Here is a 17,637-nt window from a genome sequence, read left to right on the forward strand (position 1 = left end):
CTGTAAAAGTTCATTCAAGCTCTTCCTTTTTGAGAGCTCTCTCTGATCAGTCAAAACTGAATCTGATAATTAAGTATCTTCATAAAACTCTCAATTTTCCTTGTCTGCAGGCTTAGAAGATAAGCAAGGCTTACCAAATTCTAAACTATTAGAACCATGTATCATATGTTCATTGAGTTCTTTTGATGTATTGGAATAATTTAATTCTTTGATATATCCAGAAACCTGCTCAACATACTGAGAGAACCTACAATATTGTAGAAGCACATCTTTTAACAATATTATTCAGTATTTTAATGTGGACGAGATTTGGTGCAATAATTTCTAGTGTAAGGATCACTTCCACTTGCATTATTTCTTTTGAAGGTTGATAAAGAAGACAGAATACCCAGAGTATCACATAAGTTCAGGTACTACCCTTGGCATTTATCCTACAGTCTTTCATTTGTTCATCACAGCAGTTTTGTTTTAACACTGACAAACACGGTCTGTTACAGAAAGTTACAGAATGTGTCCAAAGTCACATTTTCATTAATTGGTGGATGTGAGACTTGTCTGATTTCAAAGTTGGTGGATATTTCTCCTAACACCACGTGTTTTCACATTCAGTATGTTAGAATAGGTGAGTCCTTAGCTCCCAGCACTAACCTATTCATTTTGTGCAAGAAGAAACGGAAGTCCAGGGAAAAGTACATCACAGTGTGACCTTGATGAAACTAGCAGTGACTGGCCAAATGAAAGCATGAAACTCAGAGAAGGATGAATGTGCTCAGCACACCAGGTACAGCATCACCCTGTTTCAGACTGCTGGAAGATAATCAGCGTTCAAAAGGCTGAGAATAATATACCCAAGCAACAGAGGGAGGAAATTCTAGTAGGCAGTCTACTAGGGTGAAAGCAAAGGCAATGTGTAACCCAAAGAGGTCCAAGGACATCTTCCTCTACAGAGCACATGAGCCCATTCATCCTGGTGGCATCTTAGGGAACAGATAGAACAGGAACCGACATCCCGTCCAGAAATCAGCACACCACCATCCTCTAGTTGCCAGGGGCCCTCAGGAAACATTATACCACATTGGAAGTTAGCCAAAACTTGTTAACTGACACGTATCTAAACCAACTGTGCGAAGGAACGGGAAAAGACATGAACTATTTATAATGAGACTTGGGTCAAAACTAGAATGGAGTCTAATAAACCTGCAAAAATAGAATCATCAGCCCCGGCTCACAGTGCTGCAGCACAACCGCAGTGATGTCTTTGGATCACTATGAATTTGGAAGGAGCTCACCAACATGATTTGACTCTGCAAGCAGAAATGTACTGAAGAGTGTGGCTCAGCATCGTTCGTCTAAGCTCAGGAATCATGAGGACAGCAATCTGAAACTCACAGGGAGTGTTATCTGTTCATGACTACAGATGTCTGTCACCGCCCTGATCAGCCAAATGCTTTTAAAGATGGGAGAGATGGAATACAAGAAAACCTAACTCTTTATGTAGAATACGTTTCACAAGTTGGGTAAGATTTAAGAGGGAACTTTATTTATGACAGTATAGAAGTTAGAATGTGTGATCATTCCTCCACAAAACACAGTATTTTGCAGGCTAGCTTGTGAATTTCTCCACCATATGACAAAAAGCCATGTTAAATTATAGCCTTCCTCTCTGAGAATTCAAATTAGTTTAAGACTGAGTCCTAAGGAGAACAACACTACTCTGTAAAGGAGGACAAAAACAGTGTCTGTTTTATTAACTGCTTTATTTCCAATTCCCAGGGTAGTGCCTAGCACGTAGTGAACATTAAATAAACAGGTGTTGAATGAATATGTGAGTGAATGAAGATATGCTCTGTTATTAATAACCTCAGAGGACAGTGGAGGAGAAATCCCTTGACTCAAGACGGGTACTCGTGTCTGCCTTAGTGGTTACCACACAGTCTTGCAGAGAAAAGCAAAGAAAACTTCACAGCCACTGTTAAGTACTCCCGGGCTCTGTTCACAGATGAGAGGAACAAGGGATTTTATGAACGACTAGAAATTAGCTAGATGGAAAATAGAGGGAGCAGAAGGCGTATATTCCAGACGGAAGCAAAGGAGAGTAGATGTAAAGGGCATCATTGGTTCTGCATGTTCAACCTAAAGGATGTATAAAATCAGAACAATGTAGAAGGGAGGGAGTGATGGAAGATGAAGTTGGGGAGATAGACATCTATCATCATTGCCTTTTTTAAAGCACACTGCCACTGGTTTTTAAAAAATACATTTGAAGTCTGTGTATCTAGAATCTACTGTCTTCATAATCTGGCTATTTACTAAGGTGCTCCTAGTTCAAAAACCATATCATTCCATCAGCCCTCAAATATCCCATCTGCCTGAATATGGAGAGCTGAATGCAAGTGGATCAGGAGACAGAAGACCCAGTCCTGTGGAAACCTACAACTTTTAGGTCCTCTTTAGAGTTATCCATGGATTATATTATGGTAATGAGGGTTATATTCAAAGAACTTAAGTTACCCGAATACTCTTCTCATTTCTCCTTCCCCCCTGTTTTACTCATGGCCAGTGTTTACTGATACATTCAATCATTGGCCTTTCAGGTATGGAGCAGCTAAACAAGATACCATTAGTTATCATCCAAGTCCTTACTTTGGGTTCCTTTTTAATAATCTTGTTTGTTGCACTGGGTGAATGAAAGAGATTCAGGGGGCTCAGAAATCTGTAGAAGGAGGAGAGAAAGAGGGGAAGGAAACTAGTATTTAGTGAATGCCTCCTGTTTACCAGACACTAAACTTACCACATTTTAATTGTATTTTACTTAAAGTAATATTTTTTTATTCAAAACAACATAGGGGTAATTATTTTCGTTTTATAGATAAAGGCGTAAGGGTGTTCAGTGATTCATGCAAGTTCTCCCAGTTCGTATTCAGAAGAGCTAGGGTTCAAAACGAAATGTTCTTAACCAGGAAGTCTGTGTTATTCTATATTCCACAGGGGCTCTCTTTTATCATTCATTCTAATTCATCCCAAGTCAACTTTTTAAATGTTTATCTATGCGTGTGTCCCTTCTACTGTGTCCAAATTATTTCTCTGCCTTCTCTATACACTTGAACAAACTGAAGGATCCAAAGCCCATGATGTGTGTTATTCGGGTCACATCCCTAGATGGAATGTCACATATGCCCAATGTTGTGTCTATAAAGTGCTCAAATTAATTCAAAATGCAAACTTCTGTGCTGAAAGGAGATGAAATGACTGTCAACTACATGTAATACTTTTGTAGAAAAGGAGAATTTGCATAGACTGACAGCTCATTTTGTTTCCACATTCAATTTTAATATCTGGTTGTGCTTACCAAAGGGCAGTCATGTTTATTTGGCACCCACAAAATCCCAAGGCCTATTTTGATGCTTGCAAATAGATGATAAATCAGTAAATAACATTATTCTTTAATGGCACACACAACAAAGTGGTCCAAACGAGATTTGATAAAGAAAAAACATTTCCCTGAGTAATTGTTTATACTCCCCCTGATGTTCAAGTGATCCTTTTATTGTTTTATTTTTCTTTTGAAGTAAACATCTCAGAAAGCAAAATTCTCAAAAAAAAAAAAAAAGTTTCTATGCCTGCCTATAAGATAACTAAGATAACTTCAAGATAACTAACCATGTGCCAATTTATCTCTTGGTTTTTCTCTTTCAAAAATCTTCAGAATTAGAATTCTCTATAAGGATCAGAAGTGATTGCTAGCAAATTGATAGCAAAGCTCTGTTCATAACTTTGAATAGCATATGGACAGCTACACATACAAGCATGTGCAACGTGTCTAAATTATATCTGCAGGAGTCAGTAATCTCAGAACTAAATTGTCTTCAAAAATATACACTGAAAAGATACTGTGCCATGCTGTATCTGACCAGAGCAATACTTTTAGGATCTTTAATTTTTGCAAAGGGAATTCTTAACTTTTGAAGGTATTCCTGTATTATGATTTTAAAAAGAAAAGCAAACATGCAAAAATGATACAGAGACTATACAAAAAAGAAGAATTTTCCGAAAACTACTTAAGCAGAGAAAATCTAGTTTTCTGAACCAAACTATATAGTTATACTTAACTTGGAAAGTGCAAGTACAGATCTGTTATCTATTTTTCTTAGCTTGTACATCGTCCTTAATTACAGTTTAGACGACAAAATGAAACATAAATGGCTTTTTATCAACGAAACATTGCTGGAAGCATAAACAATAAATTATGAATTACTGAAGCAGAAGCCTTTTTGGATCATGTATGCATAATGCTATTCTGCAGATTCGGAATCCCAGTTGGCCCTTCTGTTTCATGCAAATTGAGCACTACCTTTCATGATTCAACACTGAGGAAAAACACCATGCTTCGTATGGGTAAAAGCGAACACCTTATATGAAAAAGACCTCTTTGTCGATGGTTGGGGCTGTGCAGGAGCCCACTGTGGGAGCAGGGCAGGCAGGGTCGCCATAGTGGAGACACACAGGTGCAAGTATTCATTATCGCACTCACGCAAGCACACAGTTGTCACTCGCTGCTTAGGTCTGGTTGCCAGAGAAACCCAGCCATCGTGAAGCTGCTGCAGCTGAGGGATGGCGGCTTTTGTAAAGGCCGCTTGAGGAAAGAGATGCTATTCAGACAAGTCCTCTGTTTCAAAGCAGCTTGGTATAATGGAAGAACTTATAGAGGCCCACGGTGGCCAGAAAGAGGACAATGGGCCTACCAAGGTGGTCCTCTTTGCTGTGTGGAGTAACAGGAAGGGTTTTCATGCCCACTTCAGCCCAGATCAGGCAGAGCTGTTCTAAGGTGGAGGAGAGAAGGACTCTGTTTGCCTCTAAACCTGCATTCTGAATACAGGCAGGGCGTGCATGAGGATTCAGCTGGAGAAACGATGGAAGACAGAGGGTCAGCTCTGGCTGACTCAGAATGAGGGAAATCCACTTCCACTGTCAAACAGTGAATTTTAGTTTTGTGACAAGGGGACTCTGAGATAAGCTGACATTCAGAAGAGCAAAGGACGGCTGTCTTTAATTTTCCAACTTATGTGAAATGATTCCCAGAGTGTGCGCTGGGAGGTTGTGGGTGATTTAAAACAACTTGATACACCAGAATGGAGGGTCACGTCAACAATGTCCGTTGGACACAGAGTCATCTCCTTCTGTGTGTAGAAAGCTGCGTTTCATTTTGGCAAAGGAGAAGGAAAAGACAGTCTGCATATTTAAAACCAGATCAGGAATCCCAACTATTTTATTTTGTGGCTGATAAATATTATTATTCCCCTACCTTCTCCTCCTGTAAATCTATCCCTTTTCTGTCTCTGTGGTAACACCCTTTAGGCTGCAGTACACTGCAGTGCCTGCTAGTGAGGGTCAGGTCAGGGTTTTCACGACTACCGAGGCCATTTTCAGAATTACTGTACAAAGTTAAAAAATCAGCCGAGTTAAAGCTGCAAAGAGTCCTGGTTGAGAATAATAAGCCAGAAGAGAGAGAACACGGCATGGAAATGTAGGAATTGATGGATTCACATAAATAGGATCTTGTTCCCCTACTGATGAGTTTTTTCCTATGTGCCAGACATCGTGCTAAGAGCTGTGTGAGCCCTCGGTTGCTCGCACCCATCACAGCACACCTATGGGGTGGACTGGTAGTGTCGTCCTGGTATTACAGATGAGGAAACTGAGGCTTAAAATAACTTCCTGTAGTCAGTGTTCTCACAAGGGATGCTTCTAGAGGATAAAAAGACATGAAACACACAGTGATTGAAGTTGGCCATTCAGCTGAGATGGAAACCCCACAACACCAAACATGAATTATACTCTAAACAGGTAACCACATAATGGACACTGAGATATAACCCAAGGCACACTTATGTCAAAGCCCTAGTCAGCATCTACAAGATTCAAATGATCACAATAATAATAATTATCACTCATTATCACAAGCATGCCTTTAGAGTGAGGTTCTTACCAATAGACTTTTGTTTAAAAAAAAAAAAAGTCAGCAAGAAGAGAAAAAAAACTTAGGTCGTCAGATACTCGGGTTCCCCTGCTGTCATTGCTTAAACGTAATCAAGCTGTAAATGAGGCCAGCTCTCCTGTCTACTTGTTTCCTTCCCACAAGCCCTCTTTAGGGAGCGAAGTTTTATGTTTATTCTCATTTCTCTACACACGTGATTCAAATAGTTCAGTATAAAACAGGAAGACTCCCATTTCTCCAGCCTGCTTTCTGGCAGTTGCAATTAAGCCTTTTAACTACGGTGTGCAGGATAGAGAAGACCAGGTTTCTGCAGACCTTAAGTTTTCTGCATGCAAGATATTTCTGTATCTGGAAAAGGTCCATTTATCTTCCTTGACTTGTTATATTTAATTGTTGAGTAGCTTCCTAAAATATGGTCAGTCAAACTCCTTTTGTTTATAAATTAACCCACCAGGAAGATGGAGAAACCAATGTCTGGGCTGTGTAATTGAGAAGATTCAAGGTGCTCTGGTTGTTCAGTGTGTGCATGTGATGAGAGTGACGTCACATTGTTGACCTTTGCTTTCCCCTTTATCTGTATCAAAGGGGGCTTTCCTATTCTGGCAGAAATATTATTCTCATATATTCAGAAAGAGAATTATTTGTGAAATCACTCAGCTGTGTAGGAGACAAGGGACAGTTAATTTCTATTTCATTTTGTTTTTGGTTATGAATTAGTCAGCTGAAAACTGCAGAAGGACCAATCTGTATGAGAGAGGAGAAAGATCACAGTAACTTTGGGTTCAAAGACACGCTGCAAGTTCCTTAGAAAATGCCAGACATGGAAACCGTCTCCCTCAAAGAGCCAACTAAAAAGGCGGATCATCTGTCCCTCAATTACGGATTTGAATACATTGACTCTCTCAAAATCGTAACCTTCATCTGATGGGCTGAGACTTGTAAATCGTGATGCACTTGTTGGAGAAACACCAGCTATTGACCGTTTCAAATTCCATCTAAATAGGACTATACCATTTGATTCTCTCCATGTTTCAAACATAAAATATACCATAGTTTTAAACTACGTCACATCTAGTATTTGAAAACTTTCTGGTGGTTTTGTTTTCTCTCATCATTAACAAGGAACGAACAGGCTCACACATTTTCTATTTATCTACCTACTTACCAACATATCTCCAATATTTTAAATCTGACAACTTCTTTCCAATACTTTGTTTCTACATGTTAAGAGAAGAAAAATAGGGTGTTTTTTTTTTTCCTGTTTTTACAGAAACTACCCAGATGCCAGATGCCAGATGCCAAAAAAAGCAATGGTCTATGGAATAAAACTCATGAATTTCTGACCTAGGAAGAGGGAAATAGATTATAAACTTGACATAGCTATTCTAAAGACCTGTGAGTTCATGATATATTCTATGGAGATGTTGAATATTTGGATCCTAAATCCAAAATCACAGTCAACATATGTCCTGGTTTCCACAAGACAGTCCTGGTTTATGGTTTTTCCAGGCATAAATATAAATATAAATAGCAACCCCTTTCACTTTAAAAAAATGTCCCAGTTGGAATAATAAATTATATGGTACTTTTGCAAAATAAATCAACACATAATTTTAAATAAACAATTGTGGCACAGAGAGTGCTCTGTCTCAAGTAATTTTGCAATGCCTGGCATCTTTTTTTCTCAGTTATTACGCACACACACACACACACACACACATCTACACCTGTGAGGTAAGTCAAAACTTCTATTTTCTAGTTTCAAAATAAAACAGATAACCCACATGCCTATAAATACTCTATTACAGGCTTTGTTGAAATGTGTGATGAGGCAAAAAGAGGTTTCCTCAGTGTATAAACTTATTATTTTACAAAGTAAAATTCTAAAAATTAGAGAAAACACTTGAAATTCATTTACTGCAGGACTAAAATCTTGTCTTTAAAGGATTTAGTCCATAATAAATACAGTACAAAACTACACTTTCGTAGGTGCCCCGTGACAACCTCTCATTTGCCCAACACGTGTCTTTGCAGTGCCTTTGATGGGCCGTACCCGCAACAGGCATTTCTCGAAAAGTGCAGAACGCGCAGAAAGCGCCAAGGAGCTCAGAACCTTCGGGATGGGAAAACATTTCTTCACAGAGAATTTTTAAATGTAGGGCATTTGATACACAAAAATAATGACTGATACCTATCAGCTCACAATCAAAGTAAGCGTGGGCCACACTTCTGCAGGCTTCCGGTTCAGTTTGGGATTTCCAAGGGGGCTCTCATCTTAGACATAGTCATGTGACTTTCACTAAAAAGAAATCTTGGCAGCATTAAGCAAAAAACAAAGACAACGTACCTGAATTAGAGCTCCTAATTTAGAGAGGCTAACACATGTCCCTCCATTATTGAGGCAAAAGATCAAGATTTTGTCTCCTTAGTTTTTATAATAGTGGAAGCCAACTAAATGAGTAATATCTGTATAACAACTTTCTCATTTCCTTTTCCGTGATGCACCCATATTTATCAAGGCATCCCCATAGAGCTAAGTAGCATTAAGTTTAGAGGTGAGGCCAGAATATATTTAACAAGAGCCATAAAATGTTGTTTTACTTCACAAAGCAAGTTTTATCAAAATCTGCTACCTCCCTGAAACAAAACAGAGCAAATGATCCAAACAATTGTCATGAACCAAATTTTACTCTTCTGAGTATGGCTTCTATATAGAACATTCAGAAATCTAAACAGATGTCTATAGGAAAGCCAGAGGACAGCCCCAGACAATACATTTACTTTGCTAATCATTCTGAAACAGCTGAAACTAAGACTTAAATACATCTGAGCCCAAATAAACAGCTAAAAATCCTTGTTAAATACACAGCAGCTTACGAAAGAAAAATGTACATGATAGACTTTTTAAAATGATCTATGACCTTCATATGTAATAGACAATAGTTAAGCAAGACGGTTAATCCGAACTTGGTTCTCAAGAAATAATGAAATATATTAAATGCTCTCCATGAGTAAAAGACTTAACAACAAAATCAGTTCATGTTAGCTCCAAAATATTTGTCCTTCAAGAAGGATTTTCTGATCTAATTGCTATCGTCAAAGTTTGGTACAGGCTTAAAACAAACACCCCTAATGTGTACCCACAAACCAAGCAAAATTAGAATAGACTTTCCATACGGACTCGGTAAACATTCAGTTAAAACTTAACAGCTGCAAAGCAGAAGCCAACTCCTCCTGTCAGATGTCTCAGTATCTCAAAATTGCTGGAACTTTCACAGGGGTTAAATCTTACTGTTCATTTTTGTTTTTTTAAGTAAGGTGATTGAGGTATTCCCTGGGATAAAATTAACGCCCACATTCACAATTTCCTTGTCTATTGTTTCAATATTGGAAAGAGGAAGTGATGTAATTACCATGCCATTAGGCTGATAAAGCTAAGTTTCAATGCCTCATGGGTGAAAAAAAATTATTTTACTGATATTTTCAGTCAAATTATGAAATCACATCCTATTTTCCAATTTATAGCCTACTCTGTTTTACAGTGCTAACATATTTACCTTCATTTTTCCTGATGGTAAAATTCGGATTGTTGACCATTTCTGGAAGAAGACTGTATAAGAAATAATGTCCGTTTTTGGGGTCATCTTTGTCCATGGCACTCACTGTTTGAATGACCTGTAACATAAAACTTGACGTCAGCATTTCTGATGACATCAGAGGGCTCCCACTGCCTTTAAAAGCTGAGTGACATTCCTTTAATGGACCAACAGTTCAGTCCAAGGAATCTTTTTCAGTTTTCTAAATTCTTATGGATGGTTTGTGCCAGGAATAAGGAGAAACATTCATCACTTTAAAAACCTCAGCTTTGATAAAGTTGATGAAAATTAAGGTCATTACTTTTGTGCCCATTTGGTATCTGTGGCTTGAAATAGTAAATTTAAGGGTATTTGAAAATTCCACGGGGCAATTGCAGGTTTCTTTCCAATTGAGTATCTTTGGGCTTCTGGAATGAAACCTGGAATTGTTACAGTGATTGCAGTGTGACTCTTGGGAGGATCTTAGTGGTAAAGGCCTTGACTCTGGAATCCTCACAACTCTTCTCATTTCACTCATTAGGTTACAAACGTTTGCCAAATAGAATGTTCCTCGGCACAAACATCACTGCAGCAAACCTTTCTGAAGAGTTGCATCTGTTCCCTCCCAGTAATGAATACTGTTTTAAAGCTAGTGGATAACACATGCAAACAATGCTTTGGAGTGTATCCTGAGATGAATAAATTACAGGGATGAGAAGAACTACCACTGTGTGGGGAACTGTTTGAATAGATACATATACTTGGAATCGGTGCCAGTTGAATGTGCTTATTTCATTTGCAAAGCTGCGTTAACTTAGCGCTAAGATGTTTCTTAGGACGTCAAAGAATTAGCTTAATAATTCATATTTATGATTCTTTGATATTAATCACTGCAATATGAAACACTGGGCAACAGCTAATGTAGTAAAAAATTATAGCTTACCCCACTACTGTAAATAGCTACAACAGAATTTCTACCAAAAAATGCCTATGAAGCATGACAGTCAAGATGATATCAGATGTACCATAAAAAAATTAACAGGGAAATGCTCTCAGCTTTGTGAAGTTTAGAGAAGTGTAATTATGATACCTCTAGGTTATATCTGTTTGAACAATTATGTCCCATTCAACTTCGCCAATATCACTAAGGAGAAAAAAATGAATCACTTCTTTTTGAGAAAGGGGTGTCATTGCCTTGTAACTTATCACCTAAACAAGAGGAGAACCACAATTTAAGGACATTGTCAATAGCTGTGAAGTTTTGTGCTGTATCAGATGCACATGCTCTAAGGTAAGCAGTGCATCAAGGTTATTTGAGGCATAAATGAAATAATGTCTCTCAACGTCTATTTCTCCATTTTTTAAATGGAACACATCCTTCCTTTGTAGGTTTGGGACCTTGCGAAACGTCCTATCATGGTACTTCGCTTGAGTAACAGTATAACAAAAAATAGCACAAAATATAACTCATGGTTAAGACAGTGAGATAGTCATTAAGGTGCTAGACTCTGAAATAAAGCTGCCTCCGTAAAAGTCACAGTCGCATCCTTTGCTCACTGCAGGACGTGGAGGGACTCCATACACTCTTTCAGAAACTCAGTTTACTCGTATTCCTAAGTTTTAAATAAAAATAATACTTTTCTCGTAGGGTCATTTTCATTCTTAATGTAAATCCACGTCAGTCTCTTAATACAGTGTCTGGTTCCTAGTAAACGTTCAGTGAGTATTAGTTCTCATCACTATGTATTATTTTTTTATTAAGGTCACTACCATGTATTCATGACATAGCACCTTAATAAACATAACAACTTTAATGTTATGCAAACAGGGCCTCTTCTCCATCAGATTCGTCGGGAATGCAGTTGTATTCACTGTATCTAAACAGCTAGCATATTTGCCTTGACACTGAAGTGCAGAGAGATGTCCCTAGGCTTCCAGTTTTATTAAAAAAGTATTAAAGTACAAGGGGCAAAGCGTGAAACACAGATGACTCACAGTCAGCCTGCATGTACAGATATTCAACAGACGAAGTTGACAAGAGCCTTCTTCCAGGCAGTTATGAACAGAGGGGGAAACAGTTAACTTGTGAGCACACGGAGCATCCCCTTCTCCCTTTACCCAATTTTGTTTTAAAAGACTTCAGTTCCCACCTGTGCCTGTTGAAGAAGTAGTTCCTGAAGTGTGTGAGCAAAAGCAAATGGAGAGAGGATTTCCTGATGTTCTAGGGTGGAAATCATTCGTAACAAAATGCATTCTCAAAGCGTATTTAAGGGCTCGAACCCCTGTGAGTAACGCCGCTCCTACTGTTTCTAAGTAATCTGCGTGAAAAAGGCTCACACATGCTGCTTCACGCACCCGCGTGTTAAGGTAAGCCACGGCAACCAAAACGAAAGATGCAATCAGGTAGCTTACCTGAAGTCAAGGAGTATAAGCCCCTGTCATACCACATCTCAGAAGTACGGCCTAAACGTTACACCTGCAATGAGTATTTTTTTCCACCATGTATTTAGGCCAGGAACTCGGTTAGACATGCAACTTCTTGAGCCTGCTGAACCAAAAAGGCTTGGGGCAGGGCCTAGAAATCTGCATTTTAAGCAGTCTTCTAAGTGATTCTGATGCACACGCTTAAGTCTGGAATCCACTTTTTTGAGCCAAGGGACAAAACTGGTATTATAGGTACCTTGTTATTATTCACCAGGGGAGTCTGTATTGCCAAGCTGACATCAAACTCAGTGCATGATGTGTTGGGGGCAGAAAAAGTGATGAAATGGTGAATTTCTAAATTAATTTCCAAATATCCCATGAACTGGCTATGGTTAAGACTTTGGTTTAAACCATTTTTGACACTTCATTTCATTTTAATGCAGATGGCCACTGTCTGGTCATTTTTACCTTAAAATGCCTGGCAGATCACTTGAAGGATTTTATGCTATTAAAATGTACAAAGTTACCCATATTAAAAAGGCTGAAATGTCCATTGATGTAGTAACATCTGAGCACATTTGGCTTTAAACAATAGAAGACAAAGAAGAGAATTATTGAAGGAAGTGCTCCTGCACACAAGCAGATTTTATTTCAACTCACAACCGAGTTGATGACAAATGAAAACTGCACATATTCCCCACTGTGAGCTACTCTGACATCAGTTAATTTTTAAGTAATTGGACAACTGTTTCGTGAAAATGTTATAAAAATTTCTGGAGAGGACATAGATTTTTAGGAATACATATATAGTTTAGTAGTTTAAATATTGACCTTTCTACCAATGATGGTAGGTTGCTATTGAAAAATCGAATGTTTGGTAATTTACTGTCCTTAATTTTATGGGAATGAAAGCTAAAATGCATCTCTATCAGAAAAACAAAGTATATCTGGGGTGTTGCATAAGGAAATGATCTTGGGGACATGTTTGGATTTCAGCGGGAGTGGACTCTGATCTATTTTTTGAAATTACTGATTTGAAATCAAATGACATTTCTAAAGCATCACATGAAAAAAAAATGTTTTTGAGAATTATGAGCCATATCATAATTTTGACTCTGTTTTTAGAGAAACCACTCAGTTTATCAATAACACTAAAGCTAAGTTAGATTGTTTTTCTTCGTATAGTTTATTAAACTTTATTTTATACTTTTATACTAACTCAAAAATATTTAATAGCAGCAGGGTTTCACTGTCATTATCAACTTTTTAAAAGGCGAGCAGCCAGCAAACACGCACATTTCTGATTATCTGATCTGTTAACAACCTTAAAACTCTCACGGACTCTATTAGAACATCCCCTATGAGTTCCTGCAGGCATTACTCAATTGATTTGTTCTTAGGTGATGAGTTGGGGTTTTTTCCCCCTCTCACTACTGTTAGAATAGTGTCTAGCACATGGTAGCTGTTTAGTAAGTATTTGTCTAAATGAATAAATGGATGAATAAATAAATCATGTCAGGCATGTTTTAGTATCATCACCAGTATCTTACATAACCTTGAGAGGAAGGTATTAAGAGACTTATCAGACCGAACGCCAGCACATCAAAGACATTATATCTAACATCTGACCCCGGGTGAACTGGTTAACAAACTCCCTGCATCCTCCTGCCCTACTGTGTCAGGTTGCCCTCAAGTCTTGTTGACATTCATACCTTCTGCACATGTACTTGGATTAAACTGGGTCTTAGACCGCCAGTATTTTGAGAGTGCCTAAGGATGACCTTGTCTACTCCTGCCACCCGTGTACTTTGCTTTATGAGTATTAAGGTTCCCTTTTGATTTTGAAGGTGGTGGAAAGGGAGTAAATGAGAAGAGGGGATGTCAAAGGCATTACAGAAGGGACAGCATCATTTTTGTTTTCCTGTTCACTTTTTTGCCTATTACTGCTAGTTTATTTCTGGTTACTAGGGTTAACGTTTCTGAAATACCTCCTTCTGTTTCTTAGAGCAGTAGGTTTCACCTTGAGGAAGGAAAGGGTGATACATGAAAGTAAAACTGTATGACATTAATTATATATGCACCTATCTGAGAGGAAAATCCATAGCTTTTATCAGATTATCAACGGTGTCCGTAGCGGAAGAGAATACAACAAAATAGGCTAAGAATCATTCCCTAAAAGAGCGGTCTTTGAAAACAGAAATTATGCCTACCAGAGAGATGGTTATACCAACGATGACTGATTGAAAAAAGAGGAAATACGGGAATTTGAGAAATTATATTAAACCCCACACGATAGCTCAATTATTTTAAAACTGTATAATATAGTTCAAAACAAGCACTATTCGTGTCCACTTAATGATCAGTTCCTAGGTACTTTTGTGTAATTTGCATGGCAATCAAGCTTTTTCTTTTCCTGCCCAAAGTGTTTCCCCACGTCACATTTCTTTGCATGAATATATCCTTGTTTTAAAAAAGAATTATGTGGCTATTCAGAGCGTATATTTAGAGGTCTGACCTACTGAAAATACAACAAGAGGATGCAGATTAGACTGCATATGTCTCTGTCAAGCAGTAAGTGAAGTCCTCAGGCCTCCGGGTAGACATCTGGGGGTGTGCCTTCATAGATCCACTACAGAACTTCCGATGCTTTCCTCGGTTTCATTCTTTTTCACTCCCCTTTCCTTTCCTGAAACTAAGCTGAGATAAAATGGTACAAAGCAAGGACTCTTGAAGGATGTATTTATAAAGAGTCTGAATTTTCCCTTTTCTTTTGCTGGACTCTGCATATTTCACATGCATTTTGTGTACCTCTGAAATGATCAATATATTTTTAAAAATTACTCCCATCACTTGCTTTGCTTTGAAAACCTCCCTGGTAAGGTAAAAATACACAGTTTGTAACATAATTTAGAAGCCTCAACTTCCTTTTTAATCTCAACTCCTCTCCATTTTCCACTGTTTATAACTTCACAGGAGTATCTCCTGACGCCCTCTTCGTATCATACAAGCATTACTTCCTGGGCTGAAAATATATCTATCCTATTGTTTATACTTCTGGGGCAAGATTTTTCCAGCTGGGTTTCATGTACTAGTTTTATAGTTTTCTCTGAAGGAAATTTTTAAGATTTTTTGATCAACTATGTTTGGTAAATGGTGAAGACCATACAGCCTTTTCGGGATTTGTATGTATTTATAAATGCGAGGGGATCTTTTGGTTAAACAAAACCAACGGAGATAATGTTGTTTACCTCTGTTTAATACAGTGGTTCCCCACCTTACCAGGTAAAACATGCACACACACACGGACACATCACACACCATAGCGTATATTGACATGCTATCCCCTAAAAGTGTTTCTTGAGCACTTACTTTAAGAAATGCTATCCTCTAAAACCCTCTATGTGTCTTAAAGGCTTGGAGACTTCTTCAGCCTCCTTTTGAACACATTATGTCTACATAGCTTGGTGGTTCTAGCACTAATTCCCTTTGCTTCTCTGCCCTTTCAGTAATTCATCAGCTCCTCTTGGTACCAGATCTTACCCAATTTACGTCACTAACTGAAAGCTTAGAACTGAAACCTCCTAATGTCTAGTCTCAGTTTTACTTTTCTCAAAAAGACTTGCTCATCATCATGGCTTCTACGAACAAATAAAAACAAGCATGCACGTGTACCCACCATGCTTCCATCCTAAGTTCTGACCCACTAGCTTGTAGGTTGAAAACAAAACAAAGAGGATGCATCAGTCAGTAACAGCTCAAGATTCGTAAACAATCCTTTATGCCATTTTCTCTGTGGATTATCGATCCTATTTAGTTGAGGGGCCAGCATAAAACGTGTGGATTGGGAATCACACAAGAGGCTGCAAGCATGACTTCAAAACAGATTTAGATTGTGTGAGTTCCTGTAAGTTGATCCCTGTGTATTTGAAAGAAATAAGTCTATTAGCCCAGAAATTCACGTGGGGAAGAATGAAGTACAAGCCCTTCCTTCACCTTTGACAGATAGAACCCTTGTAAAGTATCAGAGGAGGCGTTACTCCAGTACAGGGGAATAGATTGTCCTCTTTCATATTGACCTGTTTAGGGATTATTTACAGTGTTTTGCTCCAAATCAAAATTCATAAACATATAACAATCGCAGCAATAAAAACAACAAAACAATACTATTAAAGTATATTTTGCTTTCCAAACTATGAGACCAGTTAAATTATATAGTACTAATCATTATAGTTATTTATTGAGCACTTGCTATTGAGCTAGATATTCCTAAAATATGAGAGTTTCACGTAAGTTAAAGCCCCAGGTCACAAAACTCGTAAATGGCAGGGCTGTGACTCACACTTAGATTCTGCTGGTTTCAAACCCTTCCACTGTATTTTTTCACTTACGCTTTTCCCTTCTGTCAAAATTGTACTCTAAAAGTTATACTTCTATGAATGACTCTCTTGAAATAAGTGTTTGTTACATATGACTTCTTCAAATACTGTTTTTTGCATTCCACTAATTTCCCATATCCTTACTCTACCCAAAGTAAAATGAAAATCACATTTTATATATTTTGTTGAGGCCATCAATTTCATCTGTTCTAAAATCATTCCTGTCTCTCTCTTGTGTATGCATCCTGAAAGATGCCCCCTGGCAGGAAAGTTAAAATTAAATCCTCCTACATTTATTGTTTCATGAATGTTATAAAATGCTGTAATTTCATTTCATTGTTTCACATGTATTAGAAAAAGACCAACAGAAACTAAAAATACAGTGGCAAACCCATTCATTGCTCGTGTTTATCAAGGGATAATTATTTTTACTTTTCTTTTTAAGCCTTATTTCCTTTCACTTTAATTTCCATGGAATGCTTTTGAATAGAATATTTTATTGGTCACAGGAGTTGATTTTTTTTTTTTTTTTTTTTTTTAGAAAAGTGCTCACTCTTGATCAGAATCTTATTGTCATTACTATTTTTCTGAAAAGTGTGTCATAGAAGCAATGGAATTTCAAAGTCTGCTTCTTGGGAAGCATTGTGAATTCCTAGAAAGTTCAAGGACTTGGGTACCTTCAAGAACAGACTTTGAAACCCATCTTTCCCACTTTTCATGCCCTTAGGTAAGACCCTTACTCTTTTTCAACCTCAGCTCCCATATCGATAAAATGTCATTGCGACACCAAACTCCCAGAACAATGATGCTGATTGCACGTTAGGTGTCTGCATACATTATTTCATTCACGGAAGCGTGCGGCCTCCGCAGTCACTTCTCTCCATCTCTACTGCCAGCACCTTAGGTCAGGCTACCATTATCTTTCGCAATTATAGCCTTCTCAGTGCTCTTCCTGCTTAATTGTGCATGCGTGCGTCTGTGTGTGTTTAGATTTTATTCAAACATAAAACTCCAATTTCATTCTTGCTTATTACACTTATTATTCGCAGCCATAGACGTCTTCAATTTTTCAAACAAACCAAGGTTTATCTCCCTTCAGGGTCTTTGCACAAGCTTATCCTGTTGGCTAGAAGGCTCTTGATTCCATTTCTTGTGTGACTACCCTTTCTCATTTTTTTTCAGTTTCAGCTTAAGTGATACCCATTTGAAAAGTACCGTTCTCTAACAACACTGTACAAAGTAGATCTCTGCTTTTTCTTTGTTCCCT

General features: G+C 38.0%; 1 protein-coding gene and 1 long non-coding RNA gene across 4 annotated transcripts in view; one reads left to right on the top strand and one right to left on the bottom strand.

Moving 5' to 3' along the window:
* Window positions 1–17,637, top strand: part of LOC116665770 — a 128,083-nt gene that overhangs the window by 58,743 nt on the left and 51,703 nt on the right. The window lies entirely within an intron of this gene.
* The window catches only part of CDH8 (cadherin 8), a 313,666-nt gene that overhangs the window by 42,705 nt on the left and 253,324 nt on the right, over window positions 1–17,637 (bottom strand). For all 3 annotated transcript variants that reach the window (XM_032486452.1, XM_032486453.1, XM_032486454.1), the window contains exon 10: window positions 9,553–9,670. In XM_032486452.1, coding sequence (XP_032342343.1) covers window positions 9,553–9,670 — 118 coding nt within the window. The remainder of the gene's footprint in view (window positions 1–9,552; window positions 9,671–17,637) is intronic.

The sequence above is a fragment of the Camelus ferus genome, chromosome 9, assembly GCF_009834535.1.
Source record: "Camelus ferus isolate YT-003-E chromosome 9, BCGSAC_Cfer_1.0, whole genome shotgun sequence".
NCBI classification, from domain to species: domain Eukaryota; kingdom Metazoa; phylum Chordata; class Mammalia; order Artiodactyla; family Camelidae; genus Camelus; species Camelus ferus.